Source organism: Heterocephalus glaber, unplaced genomic scaffold, assembly GCF_053883595.1.
Source record: "Heterocephalus glaber isolate CG9 unplaced genomic scaffold, H.glaber_assembly_v1.0 deba00001743, whole genome shotgun sequence".
NCBI classification, from domain to species: Eukaryota; Metazoa; Chordata; class Mammalia; order Rodentia; family Bathyergidae; genus Heterocephalus; species Heterocephalus glaber.
The window spans coordinates 1036044-1058944 of record NW_028258449.1 but is presented as its reverse complement, the minus strand read 5'-3'; the positions used below and the strand labels follow the sequence as shown (position 1 = coordinate 1058944).

General features: G+C 39.9%; 1 protein-coding gene across 1 annotated transcript; it reads right to left on the bottom strand.

Moving 5' to 3' along the window:
* Positions 1-63: 63 nt before the first annotated feature.
* On the bottom strand, positions 64-22777 carry Tyw5 (tRNA-yW synthesizing protein 5). The gene is made up of 8 exons (XM_004871678.4): positions 22607-22777; positions 18640-18794; positions 14536-14605; positions 12041-12085; positions 11240-11377; positions 8527-8614; positions 8006-8122; positions 64-4619 (listed from the first exon to the last, which is right to left on the bottom strand). The coding sequence occupies exons 1-8, from the start codon at positions 22682-22684 to the stop codon at positions 4363-4365; spliced, it is 948 nt and encodes a 315-aa protein (XP_004871735.2). The 5' UTR covers positions 22685-22777; the 3' UTR covers positions 64-4362.
* Between the last annotated feature and the right edge of the window lie 124 nt (positions 22778-22901).

The window sequence follows — 22901 nt, the reverse complement described above, 5'->3', positions numbered from 1 at the left end:
TGTTTTTCTTTTTCTTTTTTGGTTTTTGAGACAGGGTCTCACTGTATTTCAGGCTGGGCTTGAACTCAATGATCCTCCTGCCTCAGCCTCCCGAGTGCTGGGATTACATGTGTGTGCCACCACACCCGGCTGCCCTTCCATGCTTTTCATATGCACAACTTTAAACATCTCTCCTATAAAAACACATCTCTTTAAATTACTCTGAAAATGTGCATTATATCCATTTCTTCTGTTGGGTTTCCTAGAGAACAAAGTCTCTTTAAGTTACTTTCTTTGCTAATCATTTCAGGTATTTGTATTCCTTTATCTCCTCAAGAAACTTGGTTAGAATCTCGTGTGATCTATTTTTTATTTCATTCATGCAATATCTGAACACCCAGCAAAGGCAGGAGGGTCTAGGCCAGTAGTGGCAAACCTGTGGTGCACGTGCTGCAGCCAGCTGTTTGTTGCCATTGAAAGCTCAAAAAACTTCGCTGTCACTGGTCTAGGCAATACAGGGACAGCACATTAGTATGGAAACTGTAATAGACTAAAGGAGTACATGCGAAACAAGGTGTGGTATCCATAAGAAAGCCATTGCAGCCTAATTCGCCGGGGGCTTGTTAAGGTCTGTCTCTATATCTGCCCCCAAAGCCTCATGCATTTGCAGGCAGGGCTACTGAAATGTCACTGGATCTGGAAGCCAACAGCTTAAATATGCTGGGTGGAGGTGGGGCCTGGTCGCTGGAGTGACCTGGAAGTTTATCGTTGCTCTCTGCTTCCTGGCTGCCACAATATGAGCAGTTTTCCTCTGCCCAGGTCTGTGCCCTTTTCTGCCTGGCGCCAGCCAACTATGGACTGTAACTGAGCCAGAATAAACCCCTTTGAGTTGCAGGAGTTGGGCATGGTGTCTCAGCAAGGAGAAAGTGACTAGGCCTTTAAAGTTGAGAAACATGCATTGGGGGTACAGTGAAACGCACTGCTCTTCCTAACGGCCGAGAGGCCGCATCAGCCCTTACACCAGTTAGTGGTAGTGACAGCAGGAAGACCATTCTAGAATTTAGGTGTATTAAAGGCACCCAGCAGTCCATATGCTCAAAGCAAGACAACCCAATCTGTTAGGTCCTCCAGATGATGTCTTCGCACTGAAGGAAGGACCAACAGCTCAGTTCTCTCCAGGCCTGCCTTCTAACTTCCTGCATTTAATTTTTTGTGGTCATCATCTTGGGTTCAGCTTCAATGTCTGCTGACTTTACAGGTGAGAGCAGCTTTGTCACTAGGTTATTTCTGAATGTTCACAAATCTGCTTCAAAAGGATAAAGACTACGAAGTAACCCTTGTTTAATGAAAGTAAGTCTGAAATTGCTGAACAGCATTCCAATGTACTCATGTACTAAGACAGATACTGTTCATGAAAGGTGAATTATGACTCTGCAGACCTGACATGAACATGAACAAAAATTCAAATAAAACTCCAGATCTGTCTTCCCACCTGGTCATTCAGCCTCTTTACAGAGGCAGCCGCTATCGCTGGCTTGTGTGTCACTCAGCAAATCCTATGCCTGTGTAAAGAAATGTTTAGCTATGCCTTATTTTAACACAGAAAGTGCCATAGTTTCAAATCTCACGTAATTAATTTCCTTTATGCCATAACATACACTTCTGTTGTGCTCTTTGGCTATATACTATTCAGTTTGGGGGTTATACTCTTACCACCTACTCGTTCATTAGTTTTATTTTGAATCTTTGTGTATCTAGCAAGCAGGGCAGTGAGAAATTTTGTTGGGAAAGAAAAGAATCCTTTTGTGCATGGGGTCAAGCTCCCAAACTCTAGCCAAAGAAAAGTTATGTTTGGTCTCTTCAGGGGTGTCAGAGAGGAGCTGCACATGGGTAGGAAGAATGAGAATTACTAACATGTTCACCAGAACTGATCTGTTTCTATCACAGCTGTCTGTACCTGCAATCCAGGCTAATGAGATAACTTCTAAGATTACTACCAACAATAAAAGATCTGGAATCCCTGAGAAGTTGCACCTAACATATTGTGTAATTTATTTGGCCTTAACCCAGATGGCAAAAAAGATAAAATATTTTGATTTAAAAATTGACCCTGATACTAAAATTTGCAACCAGGGAAATAATTTTAAAATATCCCAAAGAATTCATCTGTAGCTTTCTAAATACTTTAATACTGCACGAGGAGCTATCTCGGCTCTTTCAGCAAAGAAAGAATACATTAAATGGGATTAACTAGCACAGCCATTAGCTACCAATATGTACCAGCCCTCCACTGTTCCCTGGTGACTTTTTTTGCAACAACCCTATGCGGTGTGTTTCACTTAAAGATGAGGAAAACAAGCTTCACTGGTTAACTTGCTTAAGAGCTCCCAGTTTGCTTTCTCACTAACCAAACTAAATTAAAATGAACATTCAGTAAACTATTTTATGTCCAAGATTTCTGTAGGACTCTGGATTTATACCTTGCATCAATTCTTTTACTGGTTAGGGAAAAAAATGGACATTTTATTAAAAGCTGACTAAATACTGTACAAAGAGATTTTCTTTCCTTCCTGAACTAAAGGAATTACTAAAGAAGTTCTTGCTGTAACCTAAGTAGCCAAAGATCAAAACCTGATAATCAGATACAGCTAATATATTGACAATTCCTATTCTGAGATTTTTTTGCTTTTGTTGATCTCAATGATTTCAGTATCTCCAGATACCTAGGAAAATAAGAATTAATATACTTGTCCTTTGTTGATAAATGAATGGATTTTCTTCAGTAGAGAATATGATTTCTTTCATGATTACAATGCACCAAGAGGATGTACACAGAGACTGCTTTGGATGCGCACATTTGTGTTCAGGGAATAAGTAGGTGTAAAACGAGTAGCACAGATAGACATAGTGGCTGTCTTCAAGACAACATCATTAGGGTCTCATATGTTCTTTTTCTCATTCTTAAACCTAAATTTTTTTTTTTTGCTTAAATTCTCTTATTGGTACATTTTAGGTATACATTTACATTCATCGTTGGATGCTTGTACCTGTACGTGATGTATCTTGGTTACTTTTTCCCATTCCCTGTCCTCCCTTCACTCCTTCCACCCCTCCCTATTTACAAAGATTTTGTTTCCATTTTTTCCTTTTCTCATAATTTTTCCTTTCCCTTCTTTCCTTTTCCCTACCCCTACCCCTTTGGACCTTTTCTTCCTATTTCACAATATCAGTTATTCATTTTAATCATTTTAATCCTTGTTTACACTTTTAGTTTCTCATACCAGAGAAACGAAAATATTTCTTTTAAAAAGGAATAGAGTATTTTGTAGAGACGACTAGGCTACAATTTAGACATGGGTATATACTACGATTGATTTATTTTCTAATAGGAGCAGGCGACATCTTGGGTGGCAAGAAAAATCAGGATCAGAGCAAACCTTTGCTTTGGACAAATCACAAAACTAATCATCCAAATCACTACCATCCAAGCAGTGATTCTCAGTCCTGACCACACCCATATCTGGGAGGTCTGTTAAGATGCCTGTACCAAAACGAGCACCTGCTTGTTCTACCTGACTGGACCTGGCATCTATTGTCCTTTAAACCTGCCTCGAAAGATTCTGATTACAGGCAAGTGGAAGGCAAGACTCTTAGTTGCCCACCTTTTTCCCTTTGCTGTCAGAACCCTGATTTTAAAACTCACCCACTCTGCCCTCCACTCTACTCATGTAGTGCCCAGTGCCCAGAGGCCTGACTGGCCTAGGGGCATTTCAGACCCTCTGCCAATGACCAGCTCAGGGCTAGCAGGTCTCCCCCTGAGAGCAACAGGCCCTGAAGATTTGGTAGCAATCCTGGGAAAGTGTTCTCATACCAAGCCAAGGCCCTGGGACACAGCCAGGCTCTTGTGCTGCATGCAAATGAAGATGTGCAAGGCCCCGACTGCCACTGGCCACCATCCATGACCACGAGGGCAGCTGGCCTCGGATGTGCCAAAGCTGTGGGGGAAAATGGGTAAAACCCCAAGTTCCTGGTGACGTTACTGAGCCATGGGATTGAAAAACATTGAAGCCTACTCTACCAGCAGACTTTGTAGACTGTGATTCAATATATTTTATAAGTCATTTTAAATTGAATTTTGTTATTTGCATCTTAAGGCTAACTGGTCCCAGCACAGCATTCTTTAATTCTTAATCTGTAGCGAGCAGAAACCACACAAACACCCACCTGCATGCCTATTTAATCTTTAAATCTGAGATTGATTTATTGTTCTGGTTTTAACAAAGCGTCAATCTTTTAAAAATTAATTTACATCCTGTTATTCTCTTCCCATATTTGAATTAAATTTTATTACAAGGTTTATATTCACTGGATTCACTTCCTTATTTACTCAAAGTTCTTGCTGTAGGCTTTGTCCTGAATGTGTAAGACCATTCGCCGTGCATAGAAGTCCCTGTATTCCTCTGGCAACTCAGCCAGCGTTTTCAGGGCTCTGTTGAGAATCTGCGCAGCTCTTGATGCTGCTGTTGGATCTTTGTTTCCATAGGTATCTGTTTTGTCATAGCATTCAGATGGAAGGTGCTTCCAAAAGATATTCACTCCCACTCCAAACTCTTCAGAAATTACATTGTGGAACCATAGAGCTGGAGAAAGTTTTAAAAAGTTAAAAATAAAACCTACTGTTTTTTTTAAAAAAACACCAAAATGTCAGGGAAGTATCACGAATTTCATGTAGCCAATGTAAGAAATCATCCTTGTAAGCAGAGCCCTTCATTAGCACACTCCCAGCTTCTAACAGAATCGTTTAACTTCAATGAACTGCCAACCAATTTAAAGTGTCAGGAGCATAACCCCTACTTCTAAAACCTTTAGAAATAGCAATATTTCCTTTTAACTTGAAAGATATAATAATTATATATGTTTTGTAGTTCTCTAATTTGGGGCTGTGTTTTGTGTTACTTGTTTTTATACTTCCTGAGTCATACAACCACATCAAAAATGGGTTTTTTTTGTACACAGAACATTTCAATTGTTTGAGGAGAATATTTGACCTTTTCTGATTCAGTACAGTACTTTTGTTCTCAAAGACTTCCTGTTCAAGCTCCAAGTTGGTTTTCTAACTTGCTTCAATTTGCATTCATTATAGCTTCCTCAGTTTTGTATTTCTAATGCAATTATAGTCCTATTTTTTTCAGCTTCCTTACAATAAGTATATAAAACTATGACAAATATTTTGGTGGTGGAGATGAATAAACTATTACATATCTAATTAATTTTTATTTGCACTAGAAATTTTAGTTTGTTTTCAATGGAATCTAAGCATTTCCAAAATGTAAGTGCTAGAGGAATACTAAAGTGACCCCACAATATAACAAACATTGAGTACTAATCACATCAGAAATGTTTAATCTAGTCAAAGGGAGAAAGGAAGGTTTAAATTTTAGAAGTCATTCTAAGAGTACTCAAAAACCAAAAGATTAAAATATTTTGATTTGCAAAAGTAGTCTTCAGACATGGTTTCAGTATTAACTATTCTTTTGGAACCCTTCTTCCGTCATTTAGTATAAGAGAAAGAAAAGGCTAACTATTCTGTTAAATTTAAATCCCAAGATGGGGCTTTTGCTTTTGTTTCAAACTACAATATATGCAGATTATTTCTGGGTTTTTTCTTAAAAATCAAGTATAGATTAAGGGAAAATTGCATAGTCCTTAACCATGTTCTGAAGATACAAAAACCACAGATTTAAATATGAATTTAAAAACTGGCAATGTCTTTAATATTAAGACAGTGGTTGCAGTCAATGTATCAGATTTCCCCCCTGAAGAATACAGAGATTAAAAAGAACATATTCCTTATTCTCAGAATTGATAATCTAGCCCCAAGTTACATAACTATGTTTTTCTTACTGATATTATAAATTTGATTCTATCACTGAAGTATTGATGATTATTAACCTATTAATACAGATATGAGATATCAAGTACACAAACAGAATGTCCCTTTACAAGTGTTACAGGTGTGAATTATATCACCATGCTTAAAAACACTGAAATTTTAGACATTCAAACTAATGCCTATTTACTGAATAAAAATATTATGTGACACTAATTCTGTACACAGAAAAAGGCACACGAAAGACATCACAGGTGTTTTGTTTTGTTTTGGTACCAGCAATCGAACTCCGGGCCTCATGCTTGCCAGGCAAGTACTGCACCACTGAGCTACATCCCTGGGCATCACAAGTGTTGAGACTGTAATATTTTGATATTTACTACAACCTCTAATCTGTTTTGGTTCTGAAAAATATTTACCATTACTTGGTAAATGCTGAAGTTAAAAATTCTAAAATATCTAAATACTTTAGGAATAAAATGATTTTTAAAAACCACCAAGGATAATCTTTTCCCAAAATAGAAAGTATCTCACTTGATGATACTTTATAATACAGTACAGACATTCCTTGTTTAACCACCCACTTGTTCAATGGCTGTTCAGATTTACAACACACCACTCAGACTTACGACCTGTCTTTTTTGTACAGTTCACCTTGTTTATACAGTACTGTAATTTTGCTGACTGTACAGTACGGTACTATAGTTTCATGGACAGTACTGCATGGAAGAGTTATGCAAATAAAAGCAAAGTCATCAAGCTGGAGTTTGCTTTGACCATTTCTTTGTTCTGAATACTGGAATGTACATACTACATACAACTTCCCATTCAGCGAACAATCCACTTAACAGCCCAGTAGCAGGAACAGAACATGGTTGTTAAATGAGGAGCGTCTGTATCCCATAGCTGCACACTGCTCACGGGCGAATGTTGGCTTCACTGTATGCTCGGGCTGCACTCAATTTATAAAAAATGTCAATAAATTATCTTAGCTTACTGTAACTTTTAAATTTTTAATTTTTAACCTTCTGACTTTTACAGTAACACTTAGCTTAAAACACTGTACAGCAGCCAGGGATTTAGCTCAGTGGCGCCACCTGCCCAGCAAGTGCAAGGTCCTAAGTTCGATCCCCGGTACAGAAAAAAAACACTGTACAGCAGTATAAATCATTTTATTTATATTCTTCTCTAAGCTTTTTCTATTTTTGAAATTTTAAAATTTCTAATTTTAAAACTTTTTTTGTAAAAAACAACGGCACAAACATAACACTCTCACCTAGCCTCCCACGGGGGCAGGCGGCCACGCTCACTGCCTTCATCTCCATCCTGGCACAGAAAGGGCTCAGGGTGACAGTGCCTTCATGTGGAAATGCCCGAAGGACCTTCCCAGGGCTACTTTACTCATTTTTCAGATGAGTAACAGGAGTTTTTGTTAAGTAATAATAATTAAAAGTAGGAATAGCCGAGTACAGAGGTGCACACCTGTAATCCCAGCTATTTGCGAGGCTGAGGCAGAAGGATCACAAACCCAAGGTCATTCTGGGCAACTCAGTCAGGCCCTGTCTCAAAATAAAAACACAAAAAGGGCTGGGATGTGGCTCACTGGAAGAGAACTTGCCTAGCATGCACAAGGCCCTGGATTCAATCCCCAGTACCACCAAAAAAAATTAAAAATGAACAGAGAAACCAGTAACAGTTGTTCATTATCAAGTATTAGGTGCCACATAGAACTGTGTGCCATGCTTTCCTATGCTGGCCAGGCAGGAGGGGTAACCATTGTCGCCATGCACTCAGCACTTGTTCCCTGCCCCCTACATTCTGATGGCTGCATCATTACTGGTGACAGGGTTCCCAGCTCCATTACAATCTTAGGAGACCTCCACTGAATACCCAGTTTATCATGGACTAAATCAGTTAATGTAGTGCATGACTGTACTGAGACTGCTCCCAAAAAGAAGACTGTTAATTTTCTAAGAGCTTGCCTACGTATGCTTTACACACACACACAGAGCTGTGTAGAAGAATCATCTTGTACAGGACAACAAACACAGTGTGCACTAAAGAAACACACTTAAAAGATGAGTAACACAACACAGACTTCATAAACAACACACGACTGAGGTCTAGAAATCATACCAGGAATGAATAACACATCACCGGCTTCAAGGGAACATTCATGCCTTCTTGCCTTGGAGAACAGTGGATATTTAGTCAAGTCTGGACTATCGATATTTAGCACTTCTGATTTAGAACCTGAAAAGTTCCAAACAGAGGTAATACAGATTAGATAAAGTTGGCATTCTTTTAAAAAAGTAATCATGAATATAAATTTGACCATTAATTCTTTTCTGTTCAATCATTTGGAAACGGAGTTTTCAATTGCCCACTCTTTCACTGTGACCACTGACAACTATGGAATGTAATTATGATAATCTGAAATCTCATTCTTCATATGGCTTCTCACTGTGACCACTGACAACTATGGAATGTAATTATGATAATCTGAAATCTCATTCTTCATATGGCTTCTCACTGTGTGTATACACATAAGCAGTTGAGAATACAATACATCCTAATTAGGAAGATGTGTCCTAAATTGTTCTTTAATGTGAATAAAGAGACTGACTTTAGAAATACAACCTTCAATAAAACCGTACCTGACAAATATAAATACTGGGCATCACGAGGACTGAACAGTGTAACACGCTTTGTTCCAGTCACTTGTATTAAGAAGTTATCCATCACCTGAAGGCCAAGAAGAACTTGGGGTAAGCAGTACATAAAATTCAAACAGAATCAATGATGTTCTAAATAATTAATTGTAAACCTCATAAATATATTTTTTTGCCTATGCTGATCCTCTTGCTTTAGCCTCCAAAGTAGCTGGGATTACTGTGCCTAGCTTAACACATTCCTGCCAGCTTGAACCACACTGGTGGTCCGTGTATGACTGTCCCCCTGGGCAGCTTGTACCACTGGTAGTAAAAGTGTAGTCATGCATGGGACAGTCACATATGTATCACTGGTGGTTCAAGCTACCCAGCAGCAAGCCGTATGAATTATGGCCCTATCATGAACATGTTATGCCTTATTCTTTTATAAGACTTGAGTTATACCGCCTAAAGCTTTTATGTAACAATGAAAACATTGTATTCAATATAACTATGCCTTTACTGAGGATACTTCTGTAGTGAGTGCTGCCTTAAAATGGGAAGGACTGGAGAATCAGTTAAGTCTGGAGTTAGGAAACTGTCCTAACTGTACCATGAACTGTCCGCACGGCCAGTTAAACATACCGGAGATTTCCCTGGGCTAATCTTTATTCTACTTGGCCATCAAGGATGCTCTAAGACCAACATCAAGAACAGACTAAAAGCACTTAGAAAAACTAAGTGTTAGAAAAATAGGTACTGTTGCAGCCACTGCTTAACTCGTAATTCAACCTTAATTTGGTTGTAGGTATCTTGACTATGAAATTATTTGTATAGGAATATGACCTAGCAAATTATCTTAATATACCTTTTTTTTTAAATGAGACAAGGTCTTGCTACATAGTCCACACTGACCTTGAACTCACTATGGAGCCCAGGAGGGTCTTGGACTCTCAACCCTCCTGCCTCAGCCTCCCCAGTACCCAGCTTACAGGTGCCCCCCTTAATGGAGCAATCTTTTCTCTTTTTTTCTTTAGGTAGCAGGAATAGAACTTAGGACCTTATGTTTGTGAGGCAGGAGCAGTGCCATTGAGCTAGATCCCCAGCAACTGAGCAATTTTTAACTGTTCCTATGTATGCATGGGCAGACTTTCTTGTTACAGAAAGGGTGAAAGGGTAAAAGCCAGAGCCATGTGATTCTTAACTAAGGAATTAAGATACATGCTAGACAAGATATAGTCATGATTATTCACATATCATCACTACTGAAGCATTGTAGCACCAAACCTTTACTTATGTAAACCTTAACTATATAATTATAACTAGCATGCCCCTAACTTATTTTTAAGAAAAGCCTTATGTATTATATTCTAACTCAAGGTAAAAGAAACTACTTCAAATTTAAAACACAGTCATAGACTATCATTAAAAAATGTATGAATCACATCATTTTATCACCATGTCATTCATATAAAACCCTAGAAAGAGGGCTGGGGATTTAGCTTAGTGGTTGGTTTCACCACCTGCCTTGCAACCGCAGGGGCCCGACTTCGATTTCCGGTACCAAAGAAAAAATTTAGGGGCAGGGATTTAGCTCAGTGGTTCTGCCACCTGCCTCATAAGTGCAAGGTCCTGAGTTCAATCCCTGGTACCAAAAATAATAATAATAATAAAACCCTAAAAAAACAATATGCTAAGATTTTATGTCTGTCTCAATTATAATTTACTGACTATGCTAAAATCTCCCCAAGAGGTCTTTAAATGAGTTATAGAATACATGTATAAAACATAAGTTTGATTTAGAACTTTAAAAAAAGTCTTTGGAAACCTAGTGGTATTGCTTTACCTTCCTGTTTCTCTACCTCCTAACACCAAATCATATAAAATAGTAGCCTTTTAAATGTTTTTTAAGTGCTTAGATATACAATATATTTAACACACTCACAATGGGGCCGCATTATTACTGCCTGTCAGGCAGCTTGAACACCAGTGGTATATGCATGACTGCCTCACCAGATGGCTTTTTATTAATTTTATTAGTAAAAAGACAGATAAAAGTAATCAGATCCATTTGTACACCAGTGGTACAAGTCGCCCAATGGGACAGTCATGCATGGACCACCAGTGTGGTTCAAGCCAGTGGGAACGTGATAGGCAACTGAAATAACCATAGAACACCAATGAATCAATAATCGAGATCAGTATTACATATATCTTGCTGTCCTACTAATACAGCAGACATTGAATGTTCTCAAGGGACATAAATACTAAGACTTTCAGATTCCTCCAGATTCTTAGATTTGGAAACAGTTCTCTACGGGCTCTGCTTTTCTCTTGAACAGCACCATGCTGGGCAGCCAGAGGTATGAGTGCCATTTACGTTTTCTCGCACCCCAAGCTATCACTTTAACACTTCTCCCTTACCTAGCGGCCTTGTTCTATACCCTAAACAAACAAAACAAAACCCAACCCACTTCATGAGACATAGATGGTGAGGAATTAAGGCCACAGAGACACACAGCATGAGAAACAAGGCTATGCCGTCAGCTGAGGAGCTCAGCCCTGCATCGCTGTCTTCCACAGCCAGGGCCTCTGCTCAAACCCAACACCTCTGAGAGCTGCACTGTCAAGATTTCTAAGGTAGCCTGTAGGAGGAGCTGCTGAATGTTAATCTATAAAGATCCACCATAGCTGCAGAGTTCTCACTAATATGGCATACATCATAGTGAGTCCAAAGCTGTAATCCAGGTGAGCTAATTCGGAAGACACTGGAGAAGAATTGCTCCTCCTCAAAGAATTTTGGAAACTTAATATCTCCTTCTAACAAAGGAAACTGCTTTCTGATATCTGCAACATCCTAGACAGAAACATAAAGATAATTAGAGAAAAATATCTGCAAAGAATTTTAATAATAAACACAATATTAGCATAATGCTTACTTTATCTAAAACTGCCAACAACCTACAGGCTATTAAGAAGAAAGGGGCAAAACTGTTCAGTGCTCTAAAGCGCTACGCTGTGACCACCTGCAAACACTGATCTTTCAGGTGAAAGAATAACAAACCCTGCAATAAGACTGCAGATTCAACAGTATCACTGCTGTTAAGCTCAACAGACTTCATTTATGGAAAGTTTTTGCTACTCTAAGCAAAACTTACATAACTGTCATGTACTCTACTAAAGCTGTATTTATATAATTCTGACTATGTAATTAAGATTGTACAATGATCAGGATTTTCATAATTATTTTGGATTAATATTTCATTAAGTTGAAAGGGCATCTATAAATATACAATTGATGAGATTTCTTACGGTGTAGAAATTACATTACTTTGAACACTAAGATTCTATGGTCCTATCTGAGAACCAAACGGTGGTTACTGATCTTATTAGGGGCACAAATCATTGAGAAAAGAACACAGTAAGACATGTTATGTATCACTCTGTAAATATAAAAGTTACAGTACCAGCTAACATCCACCTATGTCTTAAGCAATTATTTTAAATACACAATTCTTACCTTTCTAGGGTCTTCTCCAAGTGATCGTAAGTAGTATTTTTCATCCTTAAAACATCCCAAAGAAAAATAATGTCAACATTCACTTTAAAATATTTGGAAGTAAAGAAAAAAGGAAATAAGCCTTAAAATCTGACCCAGTGAAGTCATTTTCTAAAATGCTCAAATATCTTCCCCTTTCTACTGATGCTCTCTGCTGGCCACATGGAGAAATGTCTTCACACGCTGCTCCTAACAGTGACTGGGGGCACAAAGTAACTGTGCTGTAGGCAGCACACCTGAATCCGCACTGCTTCAGACTTTATCCTACATCACTACAGCTAGCCTCTTTTAACAGTGTCTTAACGCTTAGTAAAAGGCTTCCATCTGTACAGGAGAAGTGATTGCAAAAAACCTGTTGAAGGCCAACATCAGACTTATTACTACAACACAAACATATAATAAGAGATAAATATCTTGTATTTCTACCCATCGAAACGTTTGGAACACTGCATTTTATCAGGCCGGCCAATGTAAATCGCAAGCCAAATCCTTAAGAGTCAGCTCATGAAAGAATCAGAAGTTTCATTTCATAGCAGTAAACTTACAGAGATACTTCCAAAGTTATCATTTATACTTCACTGAGAAGCTAAATGGAGAACTGTCTGAGCTACAGAAGCACTCACTTGAGGGCTGAGATGTAGCTCAGTTGCAGAGTACTTGCCTGGCATGCACAGGGACCTGGGTTTGATCCCCAACACTGCAAAAACAATAAAAAGCATTCACTGTTGCCTGCCTTTCCCATGAGAACAGACCTGAGCTCTGCCAGGTCTGAGCAAGGGCAATCCAACTCAAGAATTCCACCCTCTGAAATGAGTAAGGACTGTTGTGACACAGATTTCAAACTGTAATCTTATTTGCCCAAGACACAATCAAACTCTATGATCATGAATTTAACTGAACTCTCAGCTTCACTGTTTGTTTTGCTGCCATATTAGACAAGTTCTATAAATCTGTTACTGGCTGAAGTATGTTCTTCAGAATTCCAAGGGTTTTCTACAGAGCTGGCATTTAAGATCAAAAATTTAAATCCATGCAGCAGACAGAGATCCTCCTCCAAAAACCCAGTGCTCAGCTCAAAGGAATGGGATTAACTTCTTCCAGTGCACGGCAGCACATGAACCAAGGCAGCACCTTTGCTGAGGCAACTCTGACCAAGGCCGGTGTGGATGAGGAGCCCAGTCCCTGTCAGCCAGTGAAGGACTCCTGACAGGCGGTCTCGTGCAGGAGTCTAGGGGAGCGGAGGGCTTCTCACTCCACCCACACTGCCTCTTCCCTGGCCTTTCACAGCAGTGCCCTCCCACACATCCAACTTCAGCGGCCTGGCATCGGGAGACCCAAGTGGACCTTCCCTGTGCATCTTGTTCACAGCACCCTTTCCGTAAGTTTAGACTTAATCCTTCCTCCTGTCCCTACTTCCTTTACCTCCCATTTCATGGCTACTTAACTGTGTGCTGCTCAGGCCCCTCAGACAGGAAGTGCTGAAGGGTGACTGAATATGCAAGGCCAAGGCAAGGCTATGAAGTTAGCTGGTTCTCAGGTCCAGCTAACAGAACCAGTTTTCAAAGACATTCCCAGCACAGGACAGAGTCTGCGGGATCCTGGCTGATCTAGCAGAACCAATCCTGGGGAGAAAACTGTAAAAACACAGCACCTTATCAACCAAACAGTCCAGGCCTGGCAGCTCAGGCACAGGCAACAGCTTTACCCAAAGCCTAACAAGGTGTTCATCCTTTTTCTCATTTGGATTTTTGAAACAGGGTCTTGCTATTAGTCTAGGCTGGCCCTAAACTTGCTGTGTAGCCCAGGCCAGTCTCCAATTTGTGATCCTCCTGCTTCAGCCTCCTGATCGCTAGACTTATAGGTGAGCACCACCATGGGGAGCTAAAAAGTACCTTATTTTTTAAATGTGCTTTTTGATAACACAGTGAGTTTTTAAGAACATGTATAATCCTGATGCCTTATCTCAAGATATGTAGGCTGAATTACTTAAAGCTGCACTATAATGTAAATAAGAATTATTTTGATGTAATCTTTTACAGCAAATACAAAAGAAACCATTTGATAAGAAAAAAACATGGAAGTAGTCAAATGCGTAAGACATGAAAATAGAGTTCTCTGTTAGCTTTGAGCTTCGCACATTAGACCACAGCACTTTCAGGGAAGTGCTCATAACAGCTAACATTTAATGAGTCATCTCCATGGGTCAGGCACACTGCTGAGCATTTACAGACTCCTCTGTTAATTTTCAGGAGCCCGGTGAAGTGCGGCATGTTATGGCCTCTGTCTTACAGGCGAGTCTGCTTCAGCACAGCAGAGTAACAGTCAGAGCTGAACACTTTGAGAGCAGCAGAGTTGTCTGTGGCTCAGGCAGTCAGGCTCACAATGCCCACTCTGGCAGCAGAAAACCCTTTAGTATATAGACAGCAACGCTTCCTAAGACATGGTATAGCAATTACCTCTGAAAGAAAGAATTCCTCATGCTTTTCTTCAGCCGCCCTCTGGACCAACTTGTTAAAAGGTAAAGTTCTAGAATAAACACATTTAATAAGATCACTGTACATATAGGCTTCAATCTTCTATTTTACAGTATCCAGTTTTTATCGTGACCTATTCTGTAGAATTCTAAATATTCAAAATTCATTTGGCAGTATGTCTATTTGATCTGTTATTTGAAACTTTAGAATTAGGGATTTTTAAGTCTATAGTACACATAATTCTTATAAGTCAATATCCTTCTATTCCAGCTTACTGATAGAAAAATGCTTTTATGGTTCTGATTACCTTTGCAAAGACTCAAGCTCTCGGGCTGTGATGACGAATGGACAAACTGCTAGTGCTGCTCTGGAAGAGATGTTAGGCCAAGGGTCTAATGCAGACCCTCTTGCTTTTCAGCACAATCTCCAAACACAGAAGCCAGAAACACCACTTTTACCCTTTGCTACCACCTTGTGTCATTTTAAGGCTTCTGAGAAGTGGCTCAAGGAGAATTCCAGGGAAGTCACCAGTTTTCATCCTTCAAACTTTCTTCCCCATAGCCTAGGTTTGGAAAGCCAAAGCCAATGGGCTTTGGGGAAGCCACCAGACTTTGAGGGTGCTATGCAAGTCTGCAGCTCAATGGGCTGTTAGAAAGTGGGGCCTTGCTGAAAGAAGGGGGTCATGGGGTGTGACCTTGGGGACAGTATCTGGGGCCCTTCCTCTGGGGTTCTCACGCTTGCTCTCTGCTTCCTGGCTGCTGTGAGGTGAGCAGCTTTGTTCTACCATGATGTTCTGCTCAGGTCTAAAGTAACGAAGCCAGTCCATCACAGACTGAAACCTCTGAAAACCATGAGCCCATGCAAATCTCTTCTCCTTTTTCTCAGATATTTAGACAGAGCAAGGATAAACTGACTTACACACTTCCATCCTGGAGAACAAGACTGGATATTTTGGAAGCAGAGTTCATTTCCTGTACGTCATACTCTTGAGATGACAGGGCTACATTTTTTCTAGGTCCTATCCTATCTCTTCAACCTTCTCAGACTGAAAGTATTGCCTGGTATGAATATGACACTGTATCAGTAACAAGACAATGGGGTCCTCAAAATCCTGCCCTCTGCTCCCCACTGCATGCCTGCTGCCAAACCTCTCATCTAAGATTATAGTCTTTCCAATGTCATTTCCAAATATCTTCTCACTCGAAATCTGTACTAGGGAGATGGAGACAAGCAGTTAGGAAACTCTCCTTTGCTAGGAGAAGATGACGCTGGGTTGGCTCACTCTGCCCTGGCACTGATTTCCTAGAACATGAAATGGCAGCTATGGTGTTTGCTATATAAGTGACCCTTGACTGGTGAGCTATGTGTGCACTAGAAGACCTGGGAATGAACTAAACAAACTTGTTAGGAAGCAGAGAGCAATGTACAGTAATTCATAATTGAGTATGGAGAAACCCTGTTCTCGGGCCACTTTCAGGGTTTCTGGGGAACACTTACCTCGCTAGATATTTCAATACCACCTCTACTGCCTTGTTCTCTTAAACTAAGTTGTCACTGGTGAGCCAAAAAAAATGGCCCTTGTTTCCATGGACTCCTGAGGCTATTGTCCTGCTAGAGTGCTGCTTCCTGCCTGGCACTCTTCTGCAAAGCTAAGTGAATGTGAGCCCAGTTAGGGGCAGGTGGGTCCCATGAGTGTGAACGTGGACTACTATTGTCCTGGTCATTGTGTGAGTGAGTCCTGAGCAGAGAAAAGGAGTCTGCCGTCTACTCAGACCAATGCAAATACTCCCACTCTAGTTTCTGATCGGCAAGATCAGCAAGTTTACTCGGTGGCCCCTACTCGATGTTCTCCATCTCAGGCCTCGGCACGCACCTACCTCTCACTGCTACCAAAACATCTTTGAAAAGCACAGACAGGGAGCTCATCTAGGCCACGTAACTGGTATGGTTGCCCAGGCTGAGTTTTCTTAGCAGCAAGAACACAGAAGTATTTCAAGACCTTGAGAAACTCGAGGCAGAACAGTAAGGCTGCAAGAGCAGTAAAGTAGCTGACCAAAGAAGCAAAGTAGGGTGCTGCTAACGCCCGCCCTTGGGGACCCCTCAGCTGGGGCTTTACCTATCTCATGCAGCAAGCAAAAGGTCTCCTGCTGCTGAAGCACCATTTGAGGGACAAGCACACAGACACACAGTGGAGGCAGGGTCTGGGAGGGGAGATGCGGAGTCTGAATCTGAGCACACATCCTGGCTCCTATCGCTTTATCCCTATGTGTTCTTGAGTAAGTTTCTTCTCTTTGCAATCGCTGTAAACAATACCTACCTCCCAGACTGTTTTCTAGTTTAAATGAGAAGTGCAGCCCAGAATGTTTGTCACACATCTGACACACATGAGATGTTCAGTAACGATGCTGGGTTAGCCATGACCACAACACACCCTTCAGCACCATACAGGGAGTCATCAGTATTTTTTTAAAAAGGGAAAAAAACCCTCGAGGGTCCAGGTGCCCACTTTGGAAAGGCTCTTTTGCAAAGTCAAGACCAGCATTGATGAAAGTACACAGTAAGAGCAAATTGATGAGAATTACACAATACGTTAGGTAAGAGCACCTAACCAAGGCTCAGGAGGGATTTACAGTACTTTTTAAAAAACTAACCCTATAGTCAGAAGACAGCAAGAACATCCTTTCATTTCACTGCACAAGGTTCTTCTGTCAACAGTATCCTGACTCTGGACGGAATAGTGTAAAAGCTAACACTTGTTAGTGCATCAGGCTCCATATGTTTGATAAAGGAGAAAAGTAAAATCAACGACACAGATATCTGTAGGATTCCCTCCTTTCCAGTGTGTCTTTGGCCTACATATCTCCTCTCTTTCCTCCTGCCTGGTAAAAGCCGAAAGAACTAACTTACTTCTTTTTTTTGCACTAAACAATAATCTTGTAATTTAGTAATTCTACTGGAAGGCTGTGAGAAAGCTGGGATAGCACATAGTGCATGTGCTTCCAAAATAAGTTTTGTAAAGTTTAACAGGCATGACAAAACATCAAAGCACTTCAAGATGAAGTTTCAATACCCATTTAATATGGCATTAGATGCTAGAAAATAAACATCATTAATTGCGGCTGAAAAACACTATTCATTCCAGTACTTTCTTCCACTTTCATGACTTAATAAAAAGTGAAAAGTTCTTACTCTTGAAAGAACTTACAGCAATTAAATTCAATTCATAGCCTATTGAAACCAAAACTATTAATGGTGACTATTCAAAAAAACCTGAGAATTGAGAAATGCTTTGGCAGCTGCTATGTGAACCTGGAAACATCTAATGAGAAAGGAATGTCCCTGGACATTGGAAACTTTGTGTAGCTCACCTCTGACCTCAAGTCTTTTGCAAACTACATGGTTTTCAATGATTTAATTTAATGGGAACTACACTTACTAAAAACTACAGAGTTCTCCAGTTTTTATGACTCTCATAGGAAGACACGGTATATAAAATCTACAAGGTAACATTTAAAGCTTCCAAGTTTAGACATTCAGTAGCTTCTGACCATTTCTTATTTACTTTTAAGAGATTCTGTAGCATAAAATGACAACCCTGAGTGAAATTAAAGGTATTTAAGATTATTTCATCAAAAAAGAAAATTAAACATGATTTTAAAAATATTTACACAAGTTGATGAAAGATTATACCAAACATACTTTGTCTTCTATTTCTGGAGAGCACAGAAAACATGAGCCTTTTAAAAAACTTCCTGTGCTAGTTAAGTTACTAATGTGGTAGGATATATTAATCAAGCACTGAATGAATACAGTAGATCCAACTGTAGGCATAACTAACTCTATTTATAGAAGTCCTCCCCTAAAGGTCTTGGGTATACACCGTATTTTTAAAAGTCTTTAGATATGTCTTTATATCATTATGTGAACTCAGAATTCTTGCCTTTTTAGAACCACTCTTTACCAGTAAGATTACATCAAACTAGTGAAAGACAAAACGCCATATGGTCTTTGTATAATAATAGAAAAACATATTAAATGTTTTTAAAAACTTATTTGCATCCCAGAATAAACCTCAGAAGAAAATACCTATATACAAAGTTCTTACTAATGAAGTCCATCTGTGCTACTCTGGCCACGTGAATCTTCACTTCTCTGGTCCCGCCGATGTGGCTTAGGTAATCCACTGTCCACTTGCTTGTACATGGGCCCAGATCAAGTCCTTTCAACACAAGAGGCTTTCTCTGTAAGGGAAAAAAACCAACAAAAACATCTGTGAAAATCAAGAACACAGCAGTAACTGTATTTGGTAAAAAGGTGTTTGGCTCTGATTCTTGATCCTGAGATGCTTAAACTCAAAGCTCTGGCAGTTAATGCTGTCACTACAATGAGAAGAGGACCCACATGCTATACCCGGGACAAAAGGTTAAGATCAGGAAAACAGCAGCAGCAGCAGCAGCAGACAAGAAGACAGACCCAAATGTAACATACAATATTTCCATGTTTTTATGATGAAAATATAAATGCTTACAGTTTGTACTCTACAGTCAAATTTTTGGTAACTTTTTATTTTGATTCCATTTCAAACTTCTAAAAATGTTGCAAGCACCTGGAATCTCAGAATTTGGGGAAGCTGAGGCAAGAGGATTATGAGTGTGATACCAGCTTGGGCAATTTAGTGAGGCCTTTCTCAAACTTAAAAATGTTTAAAAGGACTATGGATGCAGCTGTGTGAAAGCCCTGGCTTGAGCATCCAGTATTGGGAGAAAAAAAAAAAGATCACAAAGAATTTGCACTTGCATATACCCTTTGCCTTGACTCACCAACTGTTAATATTATATCCCATTTAATTTATTGTTTGCTCTCACTCTGAGTGATTATTAAACCTAACTTATTTTTTGCTGAATCATTTTAAGGTTAAATAGCTGACATCATGCCTTTTATCTGTAAAAGCTTAGAGATTTCCTAACAACAGACATTCTCTTACATAACCATGAATTATCAAAATTATATTTCACACGACATAACACTATTGTTGAATCCACAGTCCAGATTCAGATTTCACTAACTGCCCCAATAATTTCCTTTAGAGTTATTTCTATTTCTGGCCCAGAACTTTGTCTGAGATGCCAAATTACACCAGTTGCCCTCTTTTTCCTCTTTTCTTCTGGAACAGTACCCAGCCTTTGTCTTCCATGACCTTGATATTTCTGAAGTGTGCAGGCCAGTTATGTTGCTGAATGCTCTCTGACATGGATTTGCGTGCAATCTTTTCATGATTAGTCAGCTTATGCATTAGGGTTGCAGGCGTGTCCCACAGAATGAATGCTGTGGCCCTCCCAGGGCACCACATCACAGGGCACTTGATATTTTGCCCTAGTATTTGTGATATTAACTTTGGTCAACTGGCAATTGCTGCCTGAATCAAGTACCATTAAAATGAGTGTAACAAAGTGATTTTTTAAATCTACATCATTTTTCTACATTAGTTGGCATCCTAATGCAAAAATAAATGAGTTCTAACTTCTCCATTTACTTATTTTACTCCATGGGTAATAATCTATTGATGTAATTTTGATGCTCAAATTATCCCCAATTTGGCTAGTAGGTTCCTTTCAAGCTAATAATTGTTAACTTTTTAACCTGAACATTACTTTACAGCCAAGTACCACACTCTGGCATCCTTTTATACTTTCTCTGCTAGCCTTGCAGTCAATCAGTCATATCTTCCAGTAGCTCTGGTTTCTTTTAAATGCAAAATGTTTAATGCAGCATCAATACTTCTTCCTTCTCAGTGGTCCAAGCTAAAAATCATGAGGTTGTGTGCGTACCCCTGAACACAAACCCTCACACCATATACGTTTCTCTCTCCATGTATGTATTATACACATACACATTCCTAATGCATATGTGCACAAATCATGCATATTTCAAGGTTAACCCTAGTCTTTATTGTTTATATACTTGTAACTCTATTCCAACAGTGAGAAACTCAATTCCCATCATCATCTACACATTTGCAAAATCCTTGATTTACAGAAAGTACTTTAAGAATTGTTAGGTCATACTATTATCAAAAAACAAGTTTACTAACCAGAACTCAGTTTTCATTTCTTTTTATTCTAGACTAAAGATAAAGTACTGTTTATATATTTTTTTAAAAAGTGACCTACATTACTTCTCATCCTCCCTGTTAGGTTCATTTGTCACTTTTTATTTTCTACTTTACGGTTTTTAAAACAAAATCCTTCTTCATCCTTATGTTTTAAATTATTACTACTTTAAAAAGTAAAACACTTTAAAGTACATTCAAATTTGGAGTCATGGTTAGGAAGGCCACTTATAGAGCTGGAGTTTAGAATTTACTCATTTTTTTATAGTACTTTCATTTCTTCACATTTTTCTGATCCACTTGGACTTCCTTCTTGCATATAATATGAGATATAAATCTAATTTTACTATATTCTAAATGACTATTCAGTTATCCTAGCACTGTCAGAGCAGTGAAACTACTCTGTATAATGCTGTAATAGTGGAAATGTGCCATGAATTTGTCTAAACCCACAGAACCTACAACACCAAGAGTGAACACTGAGCCACACAGCTGGGGTGAAAGTGACTGTCAACGTAGGTTCATCAGCTCCAGTAACCGTACCACTCTGGTGGAGCACGCTGATAACAGAAGAGGCTCCACAGGTCTGAGAGTGGGACTAGATGAGAAATCTCTGTACCTTCTGCTCAGTTTAGCTGCTGTGAAGCTAAAACTGCTCTAATACAATCCATTAAAAAGTTAATTTTTGCCCCAGTGATTTGTGGAATGCTATGTGCATTATGTGGTAAATTTCTATATGAATAAGAATTTATTTCTGAATGTGTATATCTAGACACATACTTGGAAAGAGGTATTTCTGGACTTCACTGGTCTGTCCATTCACGCACCTGTACCATATGCAAGTGTTAATTATACAACTATTAGTATATGTTTTTAAAAACCTGATAGGACTGTGCTTCCTCATATTTTTCACTTTGGTGTTTCCAGGTAGAAAGATCTCCTTTCAATTCTGTAGTTAACTTCTAGGCAGGCAGCAGAACCACTGAGCTAAATCCCTGGCTGTAATTAACTTCTAGTTGTAATGCACTATAACCACAGGTTTTATAACTTTCTACTTTATGAAACTTAATGATGCATCTTTTGTAACATACTACTCTTGTCTGGGATGATTAAGATACAAAATATATTTTGCTACACATCTTACATCATTCAATCTTCACAACACTGCCCTGCCGGGATCATAGGCCTAACACAGCCTAAGATGGGGGAGTGGGAGAGGGAGAGCATCACACCAGCCCCTGAGACAAACGAAGGTCTGAATCCTCTCATGCAGACTATTACTACCGAAAGAAAAAACTTCATCTGACTTGTAAACCTCAGAACTGTAGTTCTATAAACACCCTTACAGATGTAACTATCAAGGAAGAAAACTCCTGAGTGTTTTTTAATTTTGTTTTGGGTTTCTCCTCCTACCTTAAACAGACTTAACTGTAACTGTTAGGGGTCTTTTTCTTTACCTGCTAGACTCCTTGCTCTGTTAAGTCTGGATTCCCCTGCAAAGTATTGCAAGTAAAAAAAACACGGGGCCCTCAGTATTTTTCTGTGAATTTTCTTTTGAAGAACCAAGGGATTCCAACGCCTCAACTAAAATCCAAGTTAGTTAAAACCCAGGACCGCTGTAAGATTCCTGGGAGATTCCTGCTGCTTTCCTGTTGTTTCGGTGGAATGAAAAGCTGTGCTTCCCGACCTATTAATTTTTCAGTACAGGGACAAGTGCTGATTTCACCAAGACAGCCTGGAATCCTGCCCTAAACTTGAGGAGACCCGGCAGAAGACAGGCTCGAGGGCCACAGTAACTGCAAGGCGGCCCTCGCTTCTCGAACCCAGCTCCCCGCGGTCCTCAGGAGCCAGGTCCGCCGCTTGAGCTTTTCCCCCACCCTGGGTCGAAAGAACCCCGTTCGGAGTCGCCGTTAGGGCTCCCATGAGTCTTTCCTCGCTTCCCACCTGTGGGTAGAGGTGCTGCCTAAAGCCCTCTGCAGAGACGCCCTGAAGCCGAGGTACCGGGACGTTTTCCCCCGCCATCCTTCTTCAGAGGCCTTGGAACTTCCGGCACAATGTGTCCGTCTGCGCGTGCTCGGCTCAGAAACATGAAAAGGAGAGAAAAGGTCCGCGAAGGCGGCGGCCACCCCGGGGTAGATGTGCTGATCCTGGGAGCGCGGCGCACAACCGACCGGCCTCTGATGGACCGGATGCTGGACAGCCGGACAGGCGGGCTCACCAGAGGCGGCATCAGCCGGCC

What these genes read in the sequence shown, in the direction of transcription:
- Tyw5 (XM_004871678.4), bottom strand. Translation starts at nt 22,684, where the DNA reads ATGGCGGGGGAAAACGTCCCGGTACCTCGGCTTCAGGGCGTCTCTGCA. An exon ending in AGTAAGAACTTTGTATATAG is followed by an intron (nt 14,606 to 18,639) that starts GTATTTTCTTCT and finishes TGTTTATTCTAG; the next exon opens with AACTTTACCTTTTAACAAGT. An exon ending in AGCTTTGGACTCACTATGAT is followed by an intron (nt 8,615 to 11,239) that starts GTATGCCATATT and finishes CTTGGCCTTCAG; the next exon opens with GTGATGGATAACTTCTTAAT.